This window comes from Lissotriton vulgaris, chromosome 9 (assembly GCF_964263255.1).
Source record: "Lissotriton vulgaris chromosome 9, aLisVul1.2, whole genome shotgun sequence".
Lineage (NCBI taxonomy): Eukaryota > Metazoa > Chordata > Amphibia > Caudata > Salamandridae > Lissotriton > Lissotriton vulgaris.
Genome location: NC_141697.1, coordinates 839,131,616 through 839,155,863, shown reverse-complemented (window position 1 = coordinate 839,155,863; position 24,248 = coordinate 839,131,616). Strand labels below are relative to the sequence as shown.

The 24,248-nt window shown below is 46.6% G+C and overlaps 1 protein-coding gene across 1 annotated transcript in view; it reads right to left on the bottom strand.

Moving 5' to 3' along the window:
- Positions 1-5,374: 5,374 nt before the first annotated feature.
- The window catches only part of LOC147692340 (EH domain-containing protein 1), a 1,152,127-nt gene continuing 1,133,253 nt past the window's right edge, over positions 5,375-24,248 (bottom strand). Inside the window, exon 5 of the mRNA XM_086936776.1 lies at positions 5,375-5,899. Coding sequence (XP_086792902.1) covers positions 5,375-5,899 — 525 coding nt within the window. The remainder of the gene's footprint in view (positions 5,900-24,248) is intronic.

Below are 24,248 nucleotides of genomic sequence, written 5' to 3'. Positions count from 1 at the left end.
AGGCGTTTTACCCGCTATTGCGAATTCGACTCGTTTTCAACGGAAGACGCCCTGCGTCTGAGAATCATAGCAGCGTGTCAATCTGAGTCACTACTTAGACGCCTATTAAAGAAAAGCTACTCCCTGGATGAAATAGAAGAAATTACGCGAGTACATGATCAGGCAGAAGAACATGCCAAGAAGATGGAAGCTGGGAGAGGTGAAAAACGAGAACAAGCAGTTCGGCTCCAATCACGCATCAACAACAAGTCATTCCCTGCATGACAGCGATCATCCAGATCCAAAGTCTCTTCTCAACACGCAAATCGACGACGCCGCAACTCAAGTCGCTCAGATAAAAGACAAGAGAGTCAACTTAAATGTTATTGCTGCGGGTATGATTTCCCTCACACACAGACATGCCCCGCAGTGGGTCAAAAATGCAGAAAGTGTGGTCGTGAGAACCATTTCGAGAATGTGCGCAGAACTTCTCGGACAGACGCCTGCAGAGACAATTACAGACAAACTAAGCAGTCCAACACTCTCCATCATGCCAAAGCAGTGTGGGACTATAGAGATTCCTCAACCGGCTCATCGCGGTCCAGACGACTATCTCGTGAGACATTTCGATCTCGAAGATCACAGTCCAGTGAGTCAAGGTCGCTGTCACCGATATCCCAAGATAGTGATGAGTACATGAGTATGGTTGCAGATCGGGACCGGCTGAAGAAATACCCGCGACTAGATCTGAAGATGGACTCTTACTGCGCCAAATTTGTCCTGGATAGCGGTGCATCTCTTAACTATATCTCCGTCGCAGAGTACAAGATAATGAAAGCACCTCCAAGACTACATAAAGCCAAAGTACAGGTGTATACATGGATGTCAAAGAAACCCCTTCCATGTCTGGGACACTTCCCAACCAACCTCACATACAAAGACAGAACTATTCCAGCCCACATTCACGTCATTGATGGTCCTGAAGCAGACTGTCTCCTTAGTCTGCCCACAGCAGAAAGACTCTGACTAGTAGACATTTTGTACAAAGGTGATGATGAACCAGACATTGTGCACAAATTTCCAAAATTATTCACAGGACTCGGGAAACTGACTCACTGCAAAGTACGATTACACATCAATGAACGAGTAACTCTGGTTGCCCAACAACACAGGAAAATTCAATTTCTCTTGCAACAGGCTGTCGAAGAGGAATTGCAAGACCTTCTCCAAGCCAACATCATTGAAAGGACATCAGGACTCACTCCTTGAGTCTCTCCGGTGGTTCTTGTACCCAAGAAAGGCTCAACCAACAAAGTGCACCTTTGTGTGGACATGAGAGCACCTAACACCGCCATTGAGAGAGAAAAACACCCAGGACCTCAGATCAGTGATATGATTGCGTCACTCAATGGGGCACAGATATTTTCCAAATTAGATCTCAACAAAGGATATCACCAACTGGAACTTTATGGAGAGTCGAGATACATCACCACTTTTTCGGCCCATCAAGGATTATTCAGATACAAGAGACTCAGTTTTGGGGTTTCCTCGGTCGCCAAGATCTTTCAGGAGGTGGTTAGAAAAGTGATTCATCATGTGCCCAACACTCTCAATTACAGTGATGACATCTTAGTTTATGGAGCCACCATGCATGAACATGAGACTGCGCTCCATCAAGTATGTCACGCCCTATTGGAGGCCAACCTCAACCTAAACAAGGACAAGTGTGAATTTCACAAATCTACACTGAAATTCTTCGGACACATCTTCTCAGGCGCCGGAATGAAGCCTGATCCAGACAAAATTGCTGCTCTGAATGACACACCGAGGCCTAGAGATGCGGGGGACGTGCAGTACTTTCTGGGCATGGCAAGCTATTGTGCACGCTGCATTAAAGAATATGCTACAACTAGCTACCCCCTGAGGAAACTGACCAAGCAAGGCCACCCATTTCAATGGACCCCAAGATGCGATCAAGCCTTCCAAGCAATTAAAGGAGCAGTTGAATCTGCCAACAACCTGGCATACTTCAATCCAAAAAGAAAGACTGAAATCACAGTGGACGCGAGTCCTGTTGGACTGGGAGCTATACTAGCTCAGTATGACCATGACAGTGATCAACGGTACATTGTCGCATATGCCAGTCGAAGCCTTACGGACAAAGAGCGTGCATATTCCCAACTGGAAATGGAAAGCCTGGCGGTCGTCTGAGCCTGTGAACACTTCCATATCTTCATATGTGGGAAACATTTCACGCTGATAACGGATCACCAGGCGTTGGTAACAATCTTTGGAAACCCCCGAGCCAAAATGCCACCCAGAATAGAGCGCTGGGGTATTCGCCTTCAGGGAATACACCTACACAATCATTCACAAACCGGGAAAGGCTGCCAATACTGCGGACTACATGTCCCGACATCCCAAGGCGACATGTGCATCGAATCCATCTCTAGCTGAGGAATACATTCACTTTGTTGTGGCTCAAGCTAGACCACCGGCATTCCCCATGGAAGCCATTCGTGAAGCTACAAATAACGATACCACTCTGCAACGCATCAAACATCTCATCCAGACGAACAACTGGAGACAGTTGGACGAGCTGCGCCCGAACGAGCAGATTAACGATCATGAACTGTTGTCCTTCAGACACGTAAAAGATGAGCTGTCTTTCCCCTCGGATGGTCTTATACTGAGGGACAAGAGGATCGTCATCCCGAAGCAGCTGCGACAAGGAGTCATCAATTTAGTGCACGAAGGACATAGAGGCATAGTAGCCACAAAGAGAGCCTTGCGGGAACGGGTCTGGTTCCCCATGTTGGATCAGATGGTGGAACTAACCCTGAAGGACTGCGCACCGTGTCAGCTAGTAAGTCAAGAAAACTCACCAGCTCCACTCCAAATGTCTGAACTGCCTGTGGGCATCTGGCAACATGTCGCAATGGACTTCTTTGGACTGCTACAATCTGGCAAGTATGTCCTGGTTATATTGGACGAATACTCTCGCTTCCCAATTGCACATCTCACAACGTCCACGGTCATACCCATACTCAGTGAGGTCTTTGCAGCATGGGACATGCCCAAGGTTGTGAAAACAGATAATGGCCCCCGTTCAATGGACAAGACTTTGCGGAGTTTGCTAAACATGTCCATTTCAGACACCGCAAAATTATTCCCCTGTGGCCCCAGGCTAATCGAATGGTCAAAAGGTTTATGGCCACGTTAAAGAAGACCATTCAGCAGGCCGAGCAGTCAAAGGGTGATGTGTAAGTCGCTCTAGATGAGGTGCTACGGACCTATCGGACCACCCCACACAGTACTACTAGCAAGTGTCCGGCAACTCAAATGTTAGGCCTCACTGTACGCACCCGAATACCTGTGTGGGAAGATGCAGCAAATGAGATGTCACCTGACTCTGAGCGCGGCGAGCTAGTAGCAACAGATAAACGGAAAAAGGAAAAGATGAAGGAATATGCCGACCGACAGAGGAAAGCTGGACAACCCTCCATCCATGAAGGAGACGGGTGTTAGTGCAACAGGACCAACAAAGGAAAGCAGACTGTCGCCATCATGCATGTCCGCTGCTAGTGACGAAGCAAAAAGGGACAATGATTACAGCTGACGATGAAAATAAAAGAGTCACTAGGAATGTGACGCATTTTCAGAAATGCACACCCAATGTCCGAGAATCATTGACGGCACCCCACAGCATAGAGCCAGGAGATGCCCCTGAGTCAACCAGTGGATTTCAACCACCCACAGCTCTTGAGGCCAGAGATCAGGTGCCTCAAGGGATCACTCTCCTGCATCAATGAACACGTCGAAGACCAGCTCGATTAATTGAAGAACTGTAACTATGATGCTTGTTTTACTGTTAACCTAGCATGCCTGAACATGTTAAATAGTTAAATTTGTTGAGGAAGGGGGAGATGTAATATTGTGACATGTGCCGGACAGTAAGGGCCAGATGTAGGTAAATCTTATTTACCGACTCTAAAATACCGAATTTTACCGATTCGGTATTTTAGATTCGGTAAATAAGATGTAGGTAATTATTAGGCAATTTTTACTGAATCGGAATGATTCGGTAATTACCGAATCGGTACTTACCGATTCGGTAATTGCCATTGAATCCTATGGGCCTTGAGGCCCATAGGTACCTATGGCAATTACCGAATCGGTAAATACCGATTCTGTAAAATTACCGAATTGACAAGGGGGACAGGGTGTCTCTTTGACACCCTGTTGCACCCCTGATTCAGGCTTGTGTGCCATGTGACACACATATATGCCCTTAGGGCATGTCTGTGTGCCACATGGCACAGGGGTACATGCACAGATGTGCATGTAAACAGGAATTCGTTATTTACCATGCAATAGTATTACATGGTAAATAACGAATTCTTAGGGGCCTGTGCACTGTTTGCAGTGCCACCTACATATAGATTTACCGATTCTGTAAAGTTACTGAATCGGTATTTTACAGAATCTGTAAATTTACCGATTCTGTAAAATGGAGGCCCCCTATATCACAATTACCAAATACCGCTCGGTAACGGCCGACATCGGCCGTTACCGACCGGTATGTGGTGACCTACATCTGGCCCCTAGTCCTGATGAAGACCAGAACAAAACTATTATCCCACACAGCTAGGTCAAAACGCCACACACTGAAGTTGTTGCTGTGGATTATTCTTTAATTTTAGAGAAAGTAATTTTTACCAAGAGTGTACATATAAACAAAAACATAAAATGACTTTTTTAAGCGCAGGTGACTCTTGTACGTCCATTAGGATTGATTAGTTTTTTTTTGTTGCTTTTTTTGTGGATGCTTACCTGAGACATTTTTTTAGTTTTGGATCCTTAATATTTGCTGTGGATTCATTTATGTCTAATAAATCTTTCCAATTATTTATAGTTCGTATTGCTGTGGATGAATATATTCTTGACAGATGAGTGTATCAGGTGGGGTGACAAAGTACTTTCTGTAAACTATTCTGGATTTATATTAGTCTGGGTCTAATTTGCAAAAGCTTCAGATGTATTAACAGCGTCCCCTTCAGTGAAGCTACCCCCTTTACTGTTTTAACTGGTACCTGTATGGGCATCTGTCAAAAGATTAGTGTAGCTTTAGCTATATAAATTAGCCATTGATCCCTCCCATCTTCAAAACTGTATAATGTTGCCTAGACAAGGACCACTATCCCAAGAAGAAACAGACACAGGATTTCACTTTCAGGACAGATTTTACTGTAAAGCTGCGTACACAGATATATTTGCTATTTTAAAAGACAATAGTGAGAAGAGTGTGCATCTTATGTCTGTAAAAGCGTGCCAATACCAAGCTAGGGCCAGGATCTAATTGAAAGTTCAGGCAACTGTGTCAATTTTTTAAGGATCATTCCTGCCTCCGCTTTGAGGGTGGTATTAGATGAGGAGGCAGCTCAGTTGGAAGTTCGTGTCCTTCCAGCTTTACTTTAATTAAATGATTGGCCAAGGCAAATTCTTCATCATCTAACAAGCCATCTTGGTCAACATCAGCCAGCTTCCAGATCTTGCCCAAAACCGTGTTCGGGAGCTTAGACTTCACCATCTCCTTTTTGGCGCTGGCCCCTGTAATTTTGCCGTTGACTGGAGAAAGTGTGTAAAAAATCTCATCATAGGTAGGTTTGTCCTTACCAACAACCCACTCAATATCGTCAATGCCTTCACCCGCACCCTCGCCATAGCCATGTCCAAAAGGGCCATTCATGGTGCCCTCAAAGGCTCCACCCTTCACCACCTGGTTCATCTTCTGAGATTCTTCCTGCCGAACCATCACCATGAGGCGGGCAATATCATTGGAAAGCATGTCGTCGACTGTGTCCAACAGCTTGGGCTTGATGACCTGGAATTTAGCAAAATCTTGCAGCTGGAGAAGTTCCTACAAAGCAGAGAGAAACATTCACTTAAGTTTGTACAATACACTCTAAATATCCATGATAATGTTGGTACAATCCCTACACAAGTCAAAACTTAGGAATTGTGTTACTTACCTGTAATTCCAGTTCTACATGTTTGCCATTTTTCACAAATTCATATTTATGAATCAGTTACAGTTGTCAGTCTGAGGATTCCCAGCATCCAGTACTTTTAACCCCTTGGGCACCTTAATTTTTTATATATACGTCACGAAAAGATGTCACCAGGACGCCCTCATGAAGTATATAGACTTTTCTTTATGTCCCTTGACAAGTGCTCATTTTTGGTTCACCTGATAGACAACAAATTTCAGTGCCTGGCAGTCATGGGTCCTGAGAACGAGTTTGGCAATGGGCCCACTTGTGGGGTCCATACATGACTTGATTGTGTGCTTTCCGCACCACACTTCCCATAATGCACAGTCTCATAGGAGCCTCCCATCGGCGGGTGTGTCATATGGAAATTGGAGAAGTGTGTCAGCGGGTGCGCACACCACTTCTGTTAAAGCCCCTGAAGAGAAGCAGATGGAGCTTCGAAACGCGTCGGGCAGATCCATTATGGAACGGCATCTACAAGCGGATCCCCGTCCTCACCTACACATAAATTAAGCTGCTGCTTGTGTGCTACTCAAGAGGTGGACAACCTGGAGCGTCAATATATATATATATATATATATATATATATATATATATATATATATATATATATATATATATATATATATATATATATATATATATATATATATATATATATATATATATATATATATATATATATATTAATTACCGACGGTCGCCAGTAGGTAGTAATATTTAGGACCTACTTTCCATAGGAAATCAGCCACATTCTATTGGGAATAACTTTGGCGCCGGTTGATGAATCTTCGCTAATTTCTTATATATATATACATATATAAATATAAATACATATATGTATATGTATATGTATATACATATATATATATCTGCAAATACCTCGCAGCAGCGCTCCTTTCCAAAGGAAAACTCGAGGCAAGGACCAACTTTTTTCCAGCATTCTTTATTTAGCCATCAGGTGGTCTGTCATGACGCGTTTCAGCCGTCAAAGCGGCCTTGGTCACATGGCGATACAGATTGCTTTTTGCCCATTTAAAGTGATAGCATGTGGTCACATGTTAGACAATGGTGGACATAGAAAAAATACTACATGTATAAATACAATATTATATACATTTTCTCACACTGCCATTATTCAAACTTAGAAAATACCTATATATATGTATATATATATATATATATATATAAATATACATATATATATATATATATATATATATATATGTATATATGTATATATATATATATATATATATATATATATATATATATATATATATATATATATATATATATATATAATCATGAGTATTTTTCACACATCTGAATGGCCCGGGGTTACCTGCATTTTACCGGTCCTTCCAAGTATCTACATGGAGGGGAGGGCTAAAGGAAGGGTTTAGGGCAGCTATTACAACTCATGCACCACCCAAGCCATGCCCTGTGGCTCAAGGCAAATTATCTGGAGGTGGGGAGGGTGAAAGAAGCAGTCTAGCTCCTCCTACTATCTTTCACCATCAACAGAAGAAACTAACCAGGAATTGGGGAATGGAAAAATCGGGATTGTGACAGGTCATACTCTTCCCCTTCCAATCACCATTTACTGATTCAATTTCACAAATCTCATTGATCTTATAAATGTTTCATTGTGAAAAAAAGAACTGCATGTCTGTTTCCCAGCGAAAAGCCAGACACTGTTGGTGTTGTTTTTTATCCTAAAGAAAACCAAACAATGTGTGGCCCCACGCTGGGGCACAGACACACAAATCTGTGCTAATGCCAGACATTTGTACAAAGCCCAGATTTTTCTAAAAGCCAGTCACCTGGAGGAGTTCTATAGGGGTGTGGCTTGTGTAGACGGCACTGCTTTTCTTACCTAGGGCCAGATGTAGGTAAGTAACATTTACCGATTCTTAATTACCGAAAATTACCGAATTTTACCGATTTGGTAATTAAGAATCGGTAAATGTGAAGGGTGGGTATGTAGGGAATCCAGATGTTCCCTTTTACCGAATCGGTAAAAGTCGGTATTTACCGAATCGGTAAATACCGATTCGGTAAAGCCTATTGATTCCTATGGGCTTCAAAGCCCATAGGAATCAATAGGCTTTACCGATTCGGTATTTACCGAATCGGTAAATACCGAATTTCACAAGGGTGCAGGGGGTGTCACTTTGACACCCCCTGGCACCCCCTAAACAGGATTGGGTGCCATGTGGCAGGCATACAAGCCCTAGGGGCAGTTCTGCCTGCCACATGGCATAGGTGTGCATGCACACATGTGCATGCACACCGGAATCAGTATTTTACCATGAAGTTGGATTTCATGGTAAAATACCGATTCGTTAAGGCCTTTGGGTCTCAGACGAGTCCCACCTACATATGGAATTTACAGAATCGGTAAAATTACCGATTCGGTATTTTACCGAATCGGTAATTTTACGGATTCTGTAAATGTAGATTTACCTACATGTGGCCTTGGATTTAGGCCCCTACATACCGATTGGCCATTTACCGGTCGGTAACGGCCGAAATCGGCCGTTGCCGGTCGGTAAATGGCCTGAAACGGCCCCCTACATCGGGTCCCTAGTGCCCTAAAATCATCGAATTTTGGTTCAAATTTATAATTTCCACTCATTATATTTTGTTGGAAAGTTATTAATTTTGTGATGAACAGCAAAGTCCCACCAATCTGTGTTTCCACACTACTGCTCTTAAAAAAGTACATCATGTGTAGGTGGGCTTTTGTATTGGGCAGGAACAGGTTAAAACGACGACCATGTGAAGTCTGTGTACTTTCCAAGTGGTCCTAACATGGTTAAAGTTGTACTCTATTCCAGTTTTTTGCAATATGCCCACCAACATATGATATACTGTTTTTATCATGAGAAGTGTGAGGAGGTTTAGTGGTCGGACTTTCATCAAGTTTTTTGTCAGAAGAGTGACACATTTTTTTTTCCCCATAATTTGACAACTGTTGAGCAGTCAATGTAATTAAACATGTTTGTATTCATACACGCCACATCACCCTGATGTCTTCTGGGTCACTACTTCATAGAAACATCAGAGGTTGGTAAGTTTCTCTGAGTGGCGTTAGACACCAGGCCCACATAATGCAGACGTCCCCTATGGAGGCTCTAACATCTACCAGATTCCCTTGGCTCTTGTGTGAAGATGTATTCTCAAAGCTATTGAAAACGCTTACATGTGTGCTATCTTCACACTCAAAACACCAGGGGTGATATAAATGTGAGATATGTATCTGTGTGATGGAGAATGTAGGAAATTAGCACATTTTTGGTGGAGAGAGGTGGGGTCGGCAAACCAAACAAACGCCACGTTCAATGCGTTCTCATGGCGAAACAGTCAGGAGCAAAGGAGGTCTGGTATACAGAGACAGAAACCTAAGATGTGCCGATGTTAAAAACATGATGTAGTATGTTTACATAAATTCGAAGGGTCATACCTTAGATGAAAAGTTTGGTCCCTTAAACCAGCATTTCATTTTCAGATATTTTTACGATGTTCGAACACAGTACCAGACAGAGACTCTTATTCAAAGAATAAAACAGGTGTTTTATACTTTCCATGGACAAGAGAGGGATGAACGATTAAGTGGAAGGGAATGTTCATCTATATAAACCATTCACATATTGTATGTAACACATCTTTAAACCTGAAACATCAATGGGAGGAGGCCACCCATCATGGTAGAACGGATGTGAATCCGCTCGGCTCTGCTCCAGGCCCGAGGTAAACGGCAGTTACAGTGCTTGCCATTAAGTCCTGATGGCGAACTAGCTACGAGTTCCTGAGGAGGGCTACCGCAGCTCGAGTTTGGTGCCTGGAGGCCGCCGGCCCACACTCTAAGAGGCCTCTGCGACCTTGTCTAAGGAGATCGGAGGTGGCGGAACATAGCCGCGACCCAAGTCTGTTGACCCTGTAGAGGAGCCCCCCCCACCGAGATGCTGTGAGGGAGAAGCTGGTGGGTGCACGGCCTGCACGGTGAGGAGAGCTCGGCAGGCTAACGAGAGCGAGCCAACCACAGCACGGAGACCGCCCTCATCGCAGCCACCGACGCCATAAGGACCCTACTCAACAACGGGGAAACTACCGCCCTCATCCTCCTAGACCTCTCAGCTGCCTTTGATACAGTCTGCCATCGCACCCTAATAACCCGCCTCCACAACTCCGGGATCCAAGGTAAAGCCCTGGACTGGATCACCTCGTTCCTCTCCGACAGAACCCAGAGAGTCGCCTCCCTCTCTTCAGCTCCGCGCCCACTGAGATCATCGGCGGCATACCCCAAGGCTCATCGCTCAGCCCAACCCTCTTCAATATCTACATGAGCCCCCGCGCCACCATCAGACGCAATCACCACCTCAACATCATCTCAAACGCCAATGACAACCAGCTGATACTCTCCCTCACCAAAGACCCAGCCACCGCCAAACTCAACCTCCAGGAAGGAATGAAAAACGTCGCTGAGTGGATGAAACTCAACTGTCTGAAACCGAACTCAGACAAGACGGAGGTCCTCATCCTAGGACCATCCCCATCCGCTTGGGACGACTCCTGGTGGCCCACAGAACTGGGCAATGCACCAACACCCACTGACCACGCACGCAACCTGAGATTCATCCTGGACTCCTCTCTCACGATAACCAAGCAAGTCAATGCCATCTCATCATCATGCTTCAACACCCTGCGCATACTCCGTAAGATATTCTGGTGGATCCCTACCGGAACTAGAAAAACGGTCACCCAGGCCCTCGTCACCAGCCGACTAGTCTACGGGAAAGCCCTATACACAGGAACCACAGTCAAACTTCAGAAAAGACTCCAACGCAAACAGAACGCATCCGAACGATTCATCCTCGACATACCCTGCCACAGCCATATATCAGCCCACCTGAGAGACCTGCACTGGCTTCCCGTCAACAAAAGGATCACGTTTAGACTCCTCACCCACGCACCAAAAGAGCTCCATGACATAGGTCCCGAATACCTCAACAACCGCCACACGTTCTACACTCCAACACGCAAACTCCGCTCCACCAGCCTCGCTCTCGCCACCGTCCCACAGATCCGCAGAACCACCGCCGGAGGAAGATCATTCTCCTACCTGGCGGCCAAGACGTGGAACTCCCTCCCCGCCCACCTACGACTGACCCAGGACCACCTCACATTCAGGAAACACCTCAAGACCTGGCTCTTCGAGCAGTAGCAGCACTCCCCCCCTTCCCCAGCGCCTTGAGACCCTCACGGGTGAGTAGCGCGATCTACAAATGTACTGATTGATTGATTGAGAGTGGGGGTCCAGCGGATCTGTTCATGAGGTGAACGCCAGCCGGCGGGTAAGCCCTGATCTGGCCGGACTGCCTGTCAGATACCCAACGTCAAATGCCTGACCATAAGGTGGCGCCAGCCGGACACTTCTTCTACCACACAGACGCCTTGTGTGTGGAACTTAGTTGCTGAGCCATCTGGGCAGAGGAAACAGCCTGTGATGGAGCCGGCCAGGCATTTCTGCTACCACACGGACCCCTTGTGTGTAGACCCAAGTTGCTGAGTCATCTGAGCAAAGGGAACAGACGGTGTGCAACCCCAGAGGGGGGTTCTGATGATCACAAGAGATCAGTGGTTGAGAGCTAAATCCCTCAGACGACCCGAGAAAGGTTCCCTGCCCTTGGCCCCTTAACTCAGCATATCACCCCCTCTGCCAGAGAGCAGTAACCAGATTCCGAGGCCGTTCAGTCGTGGGGCCCGGGACTGACCGCATGCCCTAGTCCCTATGCCACCTAAAAAGACTCAGTCAACCAGAGTCTCCAGCTACTTCACCTCAGCAGGAGCGGGGGTGGACAAGGAGGGGAAGGCGCTGCCCAAGTGAGTGCAGACCTGATGGCGTCGTTGCGAGACTTCAGGAATGAGCTTGAGAAGACATCAAGGCGGACATAGGGGCCTCTTTTGATGCATTCAAAGTTGAAATGGGGGGAAAAACAGTGGCCCATCAGGTGGACGTGGACTCGATTGGGACTCATACCTTAGACCTTAAGGCCAAATGTTAAGAAATGGCAAATCGTGTAAAACCCCTAGAGGAGAAATCCGCCATCTTACACACCCAACTACGAGCCATGATACTCAAATGTGAGGATCTCGAAAATCGCTCTTGGAGGGACAATACAAGGGTCAGAGACCTAGAAGAGGGCTGTAAAGGCCCAGATCTGGAGGTGTTCATGGTGGGGCTCTTCTCCACGGTCCTGGCAGAGGCGCAACTGGAAAGTGTCCACAGAGTGGTGCCGCAGCTTCCGAGGGACAAGAGGAGACCCAGAAACATTTTAGCAACATTCACCTCCTTCAAAGTGAAAGAATAGGTTCTCCAGAAAGCAAGAAGTCATTACAAAATATCATTTCGAACACGACTTGCTCACTTTTCCAGGATGTAGACAAAGCCACGTTCGCCCGCCGTCAGCAGTTTAGGCCGGTTACGGAGGACCTAAAAGAGCGCCAAATAAAGTATTGTTGGACCTACTCCTTCGGCTCAGTTTTCACAAATCACAACAAGCACCTTCACTGTATGGATTTGGAGGAAGCGGCGGACCGGTTGGGTCTCAAGATCTCCCCCTCTAACTCAGCAGCCGCCACAAGGGATGAAAGAGAAAGAGAGGAGCATCAGGGGGAGCGACGCAGCGGGGGGAACGTGGCAGATGCAAAGATGAGAAGGTAAGAAATCAATGGGTTGATTCATAGGGAGACACCAAACTCTTGGCCGTGCGTTAACCTGATCAGGCAGACTGGCAATGAGGAAAGGTAATAAAAGACACTATGAAAGTGCCCCACCTGTGGAACTAGAGGCCGAGACTCCGGGCAGTGAAAGACTTGGGGTGGTGGGCGTTGAAAGGGTGAAGTCTAGACTCACGGTTGGAGATAAACATTTGATAGGAGTCAAACGATCATTAGAGTATGATAAGGGGGCTCTGGCAGCAGAAATGGGATCGCCCCTGGTGATGCTCAGAATGAGGCTTTCGTCTGAGATAGAGAGCTGCAGAGCTCAGAGCTCTTGTTTATATTTGTTAAATATGTTTTGTATCATGGTGTTTGCTCATCTGATTACTATAGTGTGGCCTGTGGGGGAGAGGGAGAGTTGTGATCTTCGGGGTGCGGATGGGGTGGGAGCTGTGGGATGAGGGAAGCGTTCGCTATTTGGTTCATGGCGGTTAGTTGCTTATCTTGGAATGTTATGGGACTCAACTCCCCTAATAAGAGGTAAGGCCTGTGGACATTTCTAGTTGACCACCATGTTATGATAGCAGCCCTGCAGGAAACCAATTTAAAAAAGAGATTTGAGCTGCGTTTGAAGCACAAACTTTACCAGTAGATCCTTCTCTCCTCAGCTCCACGAAACAGCTTGAGGGGGCCCTTCTCATCCATTCCTCAATCCCCTTTAATCTCCACGCTACTAAAACAGAAAAGGCAGTGTTTTTCCTGAAGGCTTGAGGGGAGCTAAAGGGAAGACCATGTACCATTGCCATGATTTATGCACCCAATACAGGACAACTGGACTTTTTAGAGGCATTTCTAGCAACACTGGCGGGGTTTGCCAAAGGAGACATAATTCTACTGGGGCACTTCAATTTAATATGGGACCGGGCATTGGACAACACAATCCTGCACAAGGCAGCAGGAGGGATATTTAGTAAGTCGCTTAAGGCTTCTCTTCAGCGCATGGGTCTGCTGGATGCATAGAGGGGCGCGAACCCTACAACAAGGGACTATTCCTTTTTCTCCCACTCCCATAGAACTTACTCTAGAATTGATAAGACTTTTATCAGTCAATCTCTTTTTTACAAAGTCTCCAGAACTAGGTTCCACCTGATCTGCCTCTCGGACCATGCCCCCCTCTGGAGACGGTATTCGACTGGCCGACCCTGCGCCCGAAACATGTGAGACTGTATTTTCCCAACTTCCTTGGTAGGGATAGACTCCTCAGGGATGAACTAATGAAAGCGACCATAGAGTATTTTAATACCAATGACCCAGCACTCATACTATGTGAACAACTGGCTCACGTTTAAGGTGGTTATTAGAGGCAAATGCATCAAGTTAGCCACCACGCTCAAAACCCAGCAAAGGGAGGAGAGGCCCCTGCAATGTGGGAACTACAAAAGGCCGAAAAAACACACGAAGATAGTCCATCTACACAGTCCCTATGAAAGGTCACGTTGCTGAAGGGAAGGTTAAAGGCCATATACACCAATAGAGCAGAGAAAACTATCTTACGCTTCCAAGCCTGGGGTTACTCAGGAAGGAAAAAATAGGTACTCTACTGGCACGTCAGCTGAGGGCAAAACATGAAAGTGAATATATCAAACAAATAGTGGACCCAGCTGGTGTCTCCCATCTTTGCGAGGAGGGAAAAACAAACAACTTCGGGGACTTCTAACACAGCCCAAACCCAAGAGAGATATCTCGGGTCCCTTAACATACCACAGGTCTTGGCCTCTACCAATGAGGAAATTAGTCGCCCGAACTCTGGTGAGGCTATTAAGAGGGTGATCATTGCGCTCAAGTTGCAGAAGGCACCCGGCTTGGATGGGCTGAATGCTCAATTTTACTGTACATTCACACCTGAGCTGACTCCTCATCTGGTGACCCTTTTTAATGACATAGCAACCACCCAGAGGGTAACAGCTACCACGGGGGAGGCTCTTTTCACTGTCATCCCTAAACCAGAGAAAGAATCTAAAGCATGCGCCTCATATCGTCCTATCGCACTCTTAAACCTAGACGCAAAGTTATACTCCAAAATACTGGCCAGCTGCCATGAAAATGTTTTACCATCTCTAATAGACGCAGACCAATCAGGATTTATCAAAGGTGAACAGACCCACGACAACCTGCGGAGAATGGCACACATCATAGAGAAAGTGCAGAAAAAAGGCATCCCGGCGGCCCTCCGTTCGCTAGATGCAGAGAAGGCCTTCAACTGGGTCGACTGGTCTTTTTTGCTTCGAACATTGAGATGTTTCAGGATCAACAAAGCCTTTATAGGTATGGTGTGGGCCAATTACCTCTCTCCCATGTCTCAACAAATAGTAAACAGGGTGGCCTCAGACTCCTTTAACCTTTCACAGGGAACTAGGCAGGGCTGCCCACTATCCCCCCTGCCATTCACCCTGAGCATAGAGCATTTGGCAGAACGGATCAGGATAAACCCAGATATACGAGGGGTAGCATTCGAAACGGAGGAGAACAAGATCCCCCTCTTTGCGAACAATGTCGTGCTCCCCATCATTGACCTGATAAATTCACTGCCAGCCATCCAATTGCTTTGAAACAGCTTCTGCTTTCAAGGTGAACCTATCTAAGTATTTTTTGCTCAACCTGACTCTGACCCGGTAGGTGATAGGGGGGATAGAGGAGGCTTCCCCTTTCTACTGCACACACAAAGAAATGACATATTTGGGTGTTAAGCTCACCCCTAAATTGGCCAACCTCTCTAAAGCTAATTATCCTCCCTTGTTGTGACAGCTTAAAGGTGACCTGAGTTGATGGGGATCTGCCTTTACCTCTTGGGTAGGGAGAATCAATGCCATCAAGATGAATGTCCTCCCCAGGCTACCATATCTTTTCCAGGGCTTAACGATACCGGGAGACAGGGAACTATTTGTAGAATTGAAAAAGATGATGACTAAATTCATCTGGTAGGGACAAAGGGCCCGCTTATCCCAGCATAGACCGCGCATGGAGGGGGGGTTGGCCCTCCTGGCCTTTTTGGGGTACTATAGAGCTGCCCAACTCCGGGTGATAACAAAATGGTACCTCAGAGAATCAGAGAAACACTGGCTCCATATGGACCAACAGATTACAGGCAGGGCTATTTGGGACCTCCTGTGGAAAAAGAAACAACATAGGCCTCCAAATGCTTACCTCATTACCCCCAAGGCTACCACTCTCCAGGCGTGGGACACCCTCACAAGAGCGCTGCCCCTGACAATTTTCCCATACCCTTATAGCCCCATTCACTTTAACTCGGATTTCCCCTGGCACTTCAGGAGGGTCCTTTTAAGGGGTGGAGGGCAGGAGGATGCCTTATGATATCTGATCTCAATAAAAAAGGGGAACTTCTGACTTTTGAGGAGTGTGTAAGAACATTCCAGCTGCAACCTACAGAGGACTACCACTGCCTACAGATTAAAAATTGAGTACTGCAACCTCAGGTGGGCTGGCCGCGAACAGGGACCTGCTCCCAATTGAGAAATTTGCACAATTAGGGATGACCACTAAGGGGACCATGTCCTCCCTGTACTCCCTCATTCGGGCGCTGAGACACGGAAAATTCTAGGACTCTATCCTCACAACTCCCCTGGGGGAGAAACAATGGGGCACCCTATACAAGGACATTGCCGAACACAACAGCTCTATGTTATTGAGAGAGGCCCACTATAAATGCATGTATGATTGGTACCTGCACCCCCAGAAAGTACACAAAATATCCCCTAACACTACAGACAGATACTGGAGGGGCTGCAGGTTTTCGGGAGACTTTTGTCACATCTGATGGGAATGCCCCTCTATTCAGCTGTTCTGGAAGGAGATACTATCTCAAATTAAACTGATTCTAGGCTACCCCATTCCAGACACCATAGACCATACCCTCCTGGGGATCAGGGACAGAAACCTGAAACATCAAACGTTTGGGGATCTCTCCATCATGTGGCTGTGCCTGGGGGCCGCCAAGATGGCAGTAGCTGCAGCTTTGAAAAAGGCGGTGACCCCATCCCTCACGCAATGGCATACCAGATTGTGGCGAGCGCTAGCAATGGAACGAATGATAGACATAGCGGAAGGGTCAAACAAGCATTGGAAATGCAATAGGTCTCGCATTAGGAAAGTTTGAGCGATTGTTATTGTAAATGACACTTTTTTATTTATGTGTTGGTTTTGAAAATAGCAAAATTAATAGCTTTGTCAGTTACAATGTCAATAGTTTTAACTTTCGCAAATGTGACACCTATAGCATTTGTAATGCAATGTGTGTTGTATTTACGTGACTTAGATGTATTGATATTACTATTTTTGTAAATAATTAATACTTAAATAAAAGTTATTGTAATTTATAATGGCAATACCTTAAACGTTTGTAAATAACTTTTGTGAAGATTATGTTCAGTGTATTTTATTGTGACGAAAATCCAAGCACATTGCATTTGCACCTACACACACACAGAGCCATACACACACACACACACACACACACATATAGATGTGGTGGTGGATCTGGGGGATATGGTAGTGGTGGATGTGTTGGTGGATGTGGTGGTGGATGCGGTGGTGGATGTGGTGGTGGTCATGGATGTGGTGTTGGTGGATGCAGTGGTGGTGGTTGCGGTGGTGGATGTGGTGGTGGTGGATGCGGTGGTGGATGTGGTGGTGGTGGAAGTGTTGGTGGATGTGTTGGTGGATGTGTGGTGGATGTGGTGGTGGATGTGGTGGTGGTGGGTGTGGTGGATGTGGTGGTGGTGGGTGTGGTGAAAGTGGTGGTGGATGTGGTGGTGGATGTGGTGGTGTATGTGGTGGTGTTGGATGCAGTGGTGGATGTGGTGGTGGTGGTGGATGTGGTGTTGGTGGATGCGGTGGTGGTCGTGAATGGGGTGGTGGATGCTGTGGTGGATGTGATGGATGTGGTGGTGGAGGTGGTGGTGGATGTGGTGGGTGTGGTGGTGGATGTGGTGGTGGATGTGGTGGTGGATGTGGTGGTGGTGGATGCGGTGGATGTGGATGTGGTGGATGTGGTGGTGGTGCATGCGGTGGATGTGGATGTGGGGGTGGATTTGGCGGTGGATGTGGTGGTGGATGTGGTGGTGGATGTGGTGGTGAATGTGTTGGCGGATGTGGTGGTGGATGTGGTGGTGATGGTGGATGTGGTGGTGGATGTGGTGGTGGTGGATGCGGTGGTGGTGGTGGTGGATGTAGTGGTGGTGGGTGTGGTGGATCTGGTGGCGGTGGATGTGGCGGTGGATGTGGCTGTGGATGTGGCAGTGGATGTGGTGGTGCATGTGGAGGTGGATTTGGAGTTGATGGTGGATGTGGTGGTGGTGGATGTGGTGGTGGATGTGGTGATGGTGGATGCGGTGGTGGTGGTGGATGCGGTGGTGGTGGTGGATGGGGTAGTGGTGGATGGGGTAGTGGTGGATGGGGTGGTGGATGTAGTGGTGGTGGGTGTGGTGGATGTGGTGGTGGTGGGTGTGGTGGATGTGGCAGTGGATGTGGCTGTGGATGTGGCGGAGGATGTGGCGGTGAATGTGATGGTGGATGTGGTGGTGGATGTGGTGGTGCATGTGGAGGTGGATTTGGAGTTGATGGTGGATGTGGTGGTGGTGGATGTGGTGGTGGATGTGGTGATGGTGGATGCGGTGGTGGTGGTGGATGGGGTGGTGGATGTAGTGGTGGTGGGTGTGGTGGTGGGTGTGGTGGATGTGGTGGTAGATGTGGCTGTGGATGTGGCGGTGGATGTGGATGTGATGGTGGATGTGATGGTGGATGTGGTGGTGGATGTGGTGGTGGATGTGGTGGTGGATGTGGTGGTGGATGTGGTGGTGATGGTGGATGTGGTGGTGGATGCGGTGGATGTGGTGGTGGTGGATGCAGTGGTGGTGGATGCAGTGGTGGTGGTAGATGCAGTGGTGGTGGTGGTGGATGGGGTGGTGGATGTAGTGGTGGTGGGTGTGGTGGATGTGGTGGTGGTGGGTGTGGTGGATGTGGCAGTGGATGTGGCGGTGGATGTGGCGGTGGATGTGGCGGTGGATGTGGCGGTGGATGTGATAGTGGATGTGATGGTGGATGTGATGGTGGATGTGGTGGTGGATGTGGTGGTGGAGGTGGATTTGGAGGTGATGGTGGATGGATGCACACATGGATGGATGCAAATGTGAATGGGTGGTTGAATGGATGCATGGATACGTTTTTTAGTTGAAGACTAAGCCATGGCTGTGTCACTGAAAACTATCGAAGCCGAATTGTGACGAGCCCATCAGAAGCTATCAGATCATTTTCATCAACACCCGCCGCTCCCCACCTCCAACTGGGCAATGAGGGCGTGTTTGGTGATGCAAGCAGGAGGAAAAGGTTCAGCTACCTGCGGAACTGTAAACAACCCCCATTTGAACAACAGACTAGACAGAGCCGAACACGAATCAAATAAAGCCCACGAAGTCCATATATTACAGTAAAAACACAGTTGAAGGCAAGCAGACATGGGCTGCAGTCTCCAAGGTTGCTTACCCGTAGAATAAACACAGCTGCACACGGGGTAAAATTAGACAGACATTCAGAATAACAAGCTTTGAACAAGGGGCGGAGCGAGGGGGAGGTGTGCTGGGAGAGAGAGTGGGGAGGGGAAGAGCTGCTGGCGGAGTTCCAAGCGCTATATGTCAAAAATATTATTGTTAGTAATTTGATGGGCAATTAATTTGCAGTGGAGGAAATACGCTACGAAGCCGAATTGTGACGAGCCCATCAGAAGCTATCAGATCATTTTCATCAACACCCGCCGCTCCCCACCTCCAACTGGGCAAAGAGGGCGTGTTTGGTGATGCAAGCAGGAGGAAAAGGTTCAGCTACCTGCGGAACTGTAAACAACCCCCATTTGAACAACAGACTAGACAGAGCCGAACACGAATCAAATAAAGCCCACGAAGTCCATATATTACAGTAAAAACACAGTTGAAGGCAAGCAGACATGGGCTGCAGTCTCCAAGGTTGCTTACCCGTAGAATAAACACAGCTGTACACGGGGTAAAATTAGACAGACATTCAGAATAACAAGCTTTAAACAAGGGGCGGAGCGAGGGGGAGGTGTGCTGGGAGAGAGAGTGGGGAGGGGAAGAGCTGCTGGCGGAGTTCCAAGCGCTATATGTCAAAAATATTATTGTTAGTAATTTGATGGGCAATTAATTTGCAGTGGAGGAAATACTCTAATAACAGAACATTCAGTATATAGACCTAGACAGAGGGAGGGAAGACAAGAACGCTAGTTGCCGTAATGAAAGAATCAAAGTTTGGGATGAGGATTAACCAGCTGCTTTAATAGTGAAGGACCTCTTGGCAGCAGTCATAATGAAATCTTCCTGAAAAAGGCAATGAGCAGAATAGTCCACGGAACCTGGACTCAATTCTTCCTGCTGAATTCCGTGTTGTATGCTGGAGGGGGAGGTGTGCTGCGAGAGAGAGTGGGGAGGGGGCGGAGCGGGAGGAGCGTCGTGAGGGGAGAGAGAGTGGGGAGAGGGCGGAGCAGGAAGAGCTGCTCTCGGCAGGCTGGGGAACAGATGCTGCTGTTCGTGTGCCAGCAGGAGAGGTCCGCAGTTGTGCGTCTCCTCCGTCATCATCTGGCTCCTGGAGGAGGGTTAGCGGCTCTCGTGATGTCCTCGGGCAAAGGGAGGAGGGTGGGAAGAAACCGGGGGGAGGGAAGGAAGGGGGAGGAGAGGCGGGATGTCTTTTCAAGGTTTAAACAAGGGGCGGATCGAGGGGGAGGTGTGCTGGGAGAGAGAGTGGGGAGGGGAAGAGCTGCTGGCGGAGCCTGAATTCCGTGCTGGGAAGGAAGGGGGAGGAGAAGCAGGATGTCTTTTCAAGGTTTAAACAAGGGGCGGATCGAGGGGGAGGTGTGCTGGGAGAGAGAGTGGGGAGGGGAAGAGCTGCTGGCGGAGCCTGAATTCCGTGCTGTATGCTGGAGGGGGAGGTGTGCTGGGAGAGAGAGTGGGGAGGGGGCGGAGCGGGAGGAGCGGGAGGAGCGTCGTGAGGGGAGAGAGAGTGGGGAGAGGGCGGAGCAGGAAGAGCTGCTCTCGGCAGGCTGGGGAACAGATGCTGCTGGGGAAGTGATGAGGGGAGGTGCCCTGAAGAAATGCGACACGGCAGGCAGGGGAGGGGGCGGAGCGGGGGTGTGGGAGGAGTGCACCTGAGGGGAAAGACATGCAAGGCAGGCGGCTGGGGGCATGTGCACGCGCTTTTAATGTCAATGCGCGTGCGCATTGAGCTTGAATTTCACGGGCACTGCAAGGAATCGCCACGATTCCTTGCAAGTTGGTTAAAGTCTGTTTAAGCCCCCATAGTCTTGCAAGCTCAATGCGCATGCGCATTGACAGGCGAGACCTAAAAAAGGGGTTAGAGTATATTTGGTCCCCAATGGTGGAATATCTGTCAGAGGGCTTGACCCTTTTTGCATGTGGCCCCAGATTAAGAGCCCTTCACCTCTTTCATATCTAACCAATTGAGGGTCCTCCTCAAGTAGGCATAAGGTGAGAAGGATTCGGTCCCTACCGAGTCTATTGACCCGCCCTACCACTCGGGCAGAGACGTAACATAACCACCATGATACACATGTTTTGTTTACATTTGTTTTTTATTTCCTTATAGTTCAATGTTTTGGTAAGGTGCACAAGTGCCAATCAGCAACTCTCCCACATCAGGGCAAATTTGATATACGCAATGTATGGTTCAACTAGACAGGGACACAAATGTAAGATTTCTAATTAGGCTGAGACCTTGGAAACAAGCTGTGTGTACGTTTTTGGATATCTGTAACTCTTGGCCAACTCTGCTTGTTGCATCTACAATTTTTTTCTGTTGGTTTCTAATCAATAAAAAGATTTTGAAATAAACCTGAAACATTATCATTACACCATGAATGTAGTTTTTCTTGGGAACTGAATAACAAGTATTGGGAATTTATGGCAATAAAACCATCCTTTGGAGAGACCAGAAATACACAAGTGACAGGGCACAAATATATGGCTGGAGATGATCACTTTTCACATGTACGTAGATTCATTACACCAGTAACCCTAACATCGATTGAACACGTATCACCAAGAGCGGTGAGTGTTATCTCTTTCAGGGAAAATTAGAAAAGGTTTGGATGTATGATCTGCGTGAACGGATGGTAGAGACTTGTACCTTTATAGCTTGGGTAGCCCTATGTGCTTAGTTAAGGGGTCATGTAACCACCAGATGAGACTATGCACCAATAGGCGACCATGAAGGGATTAAAAGATTGTGTGGTACAATAGAGAAGAACATACAATTGGAACATTAATAGAAGAGCATTGATCCAGATGACATAGGAATTAAATATATATTTCTGTATGTTTTCCCTTTCTATAGATTACATATGGTTGCATCTCAAGGAGGGAGGAAAAATCCCTTATTATTTGTTGTACTGAGGAAGGTGGTTTTTAGTAGTTGTATCCATCGAAACGCGTCAACTCTGAATACTGCTGAATCTGACCACAAGGAACTACTGGAATGAGTGGACTCTCAGATTCACCAGGACACAAACTTGTTGTGAATTGTTGGATCAGCTAATGCAACAGCTTTTTTGAACTGTGCAAAAAGGGTTCCCTGTTAAGATATTCTTTTTGGTCATTACATGTATCTCAAAAAGTGTTTTTTGTACACTGTACACATTGTTTTTAAATTGTATATTGCATGTCAAATATGAATTTCATGACATTTTAAATGTCTTGGTTATAACAAGGAAAAAATTACAATTTGATATAAAGTAAAACATTATTTTTTATCAAATACTCAAAAAAAATCCCTTGATGTTTGATCTCATAATTGGTGATTTACAAGCCTGGAGGGTGGGTTCCATTCACAGGACATAGGTAACTGAAGTGAGTTTGTGAATGAGTGTGTCTGTTATAGGGGTTCCAAAGGGAATTCCTGTTCTCTTCACTGTATAGCAGTGCCCTGTTCCCCTGGATTGTGGGGCCTCCTCTCTTGACTCGTTGGGTCGGAGAGGTACACTTTCTTAGTGTAACATGGACTCACTAAAGACCTTTGGCTTTAGTGATCACCAACTTAATAAACCTTGGGTACTAGTAATAAAAGTAATCATCACATGACAATCATCCCGAATAGAGGTGAGAAATAGAACAAAATAATGAATTTAAAAAAGAAGCTAGTGAGAACAGAATTACACTCACATTTCCTGATAGAATACGTCAAATCAGGCACGACACCCATAGGACTACAAATAAAAAATTAGCCTGGGTTATTTATAGAAAACAGGAAATGTCTGGACACATGGACTCTAATTGCCAACCGTTGCAGTAAAGACTGAATGTTACATATCAGAGAGACTGCACATGAAACCATTTTAATAGAAAAACAAGAAATAGACACTCTAGAAGCGAGCCTTGAGGATGGGAACGCCTTTGAGGAGGCAAAAAATAAATTAGAAGAGATTAACAAAGATATTAGTGGTTATCGAGAATATTTAACAAATATAAAGACAACAAAATCAAAAAAAGACATGAGCAGATTTAATTTGTAGGTTCCAGCATCAAAGACGCCCGAAACATATAACCTTTTCAGAGACATCAGGCTCTAGCAGCGAAGATGAGATGCAAAACAGAGATAAGGGACCAATGCGAGGGAGAGATAAAGAGTATGAAGATTTATTAGAATCAAGGTAAATAAGAAATCAGAGCAACTATATGAACAGAGGGAGGGGAAACTCCGAGAGAAACCAAGGAGGGAGGAACCAACAACCGCAGGAATACATACGGACAAGGAGTCAGAAGTACTGGCGGTAGATCGAACAACCATAGTCCACCTTTCCGAAAGGGCCCTAAATAGAATAGATGAAAAGGTGTTAAGTAGGAGTTTTAGCTTTGTTCCCACCGCTGGTGTTAACACATTTCAAATAGAAAAGGACTTTAGAGCCTTTGTTAGAAAGGTGAGACTACATCGGTATTTTTAAGGTAGGCCAGAAAGGCATAGGGACCAGGACTTAGGAATCTGACATAAATCCACTTTTACCCTGCATCTAGGACAAGTAGGAAAGAATGTAGAGACCATTGAAACAGTAGTAAAAATGGAAGTAAATACCCTTCTACAAGAAAGATGTTATCAATGTTAACATGTCTAAGAATCACAGAAACTCCATAGAAACCCTAGCTACTGACAAAAGTATTACCATCAAGCCAGAAGATAACGGGGGTGGAGTCATAGTTTTCGATACAGAAGACTGAGAGGAGAGCTCTAGCACTCGTGTCCCATCCCCAACACTATCAAAGGGTCTCAAGCACAGGTTTGGAACAACTGAAAAAAGATGTGTGCAATTTGTTGGAAGTAGCAAATACTGAAGAGTGGATCAATATTGAGGAATACCAATTTTTAAACAACAGCAACCCTAAAATTCATCTTCAACTT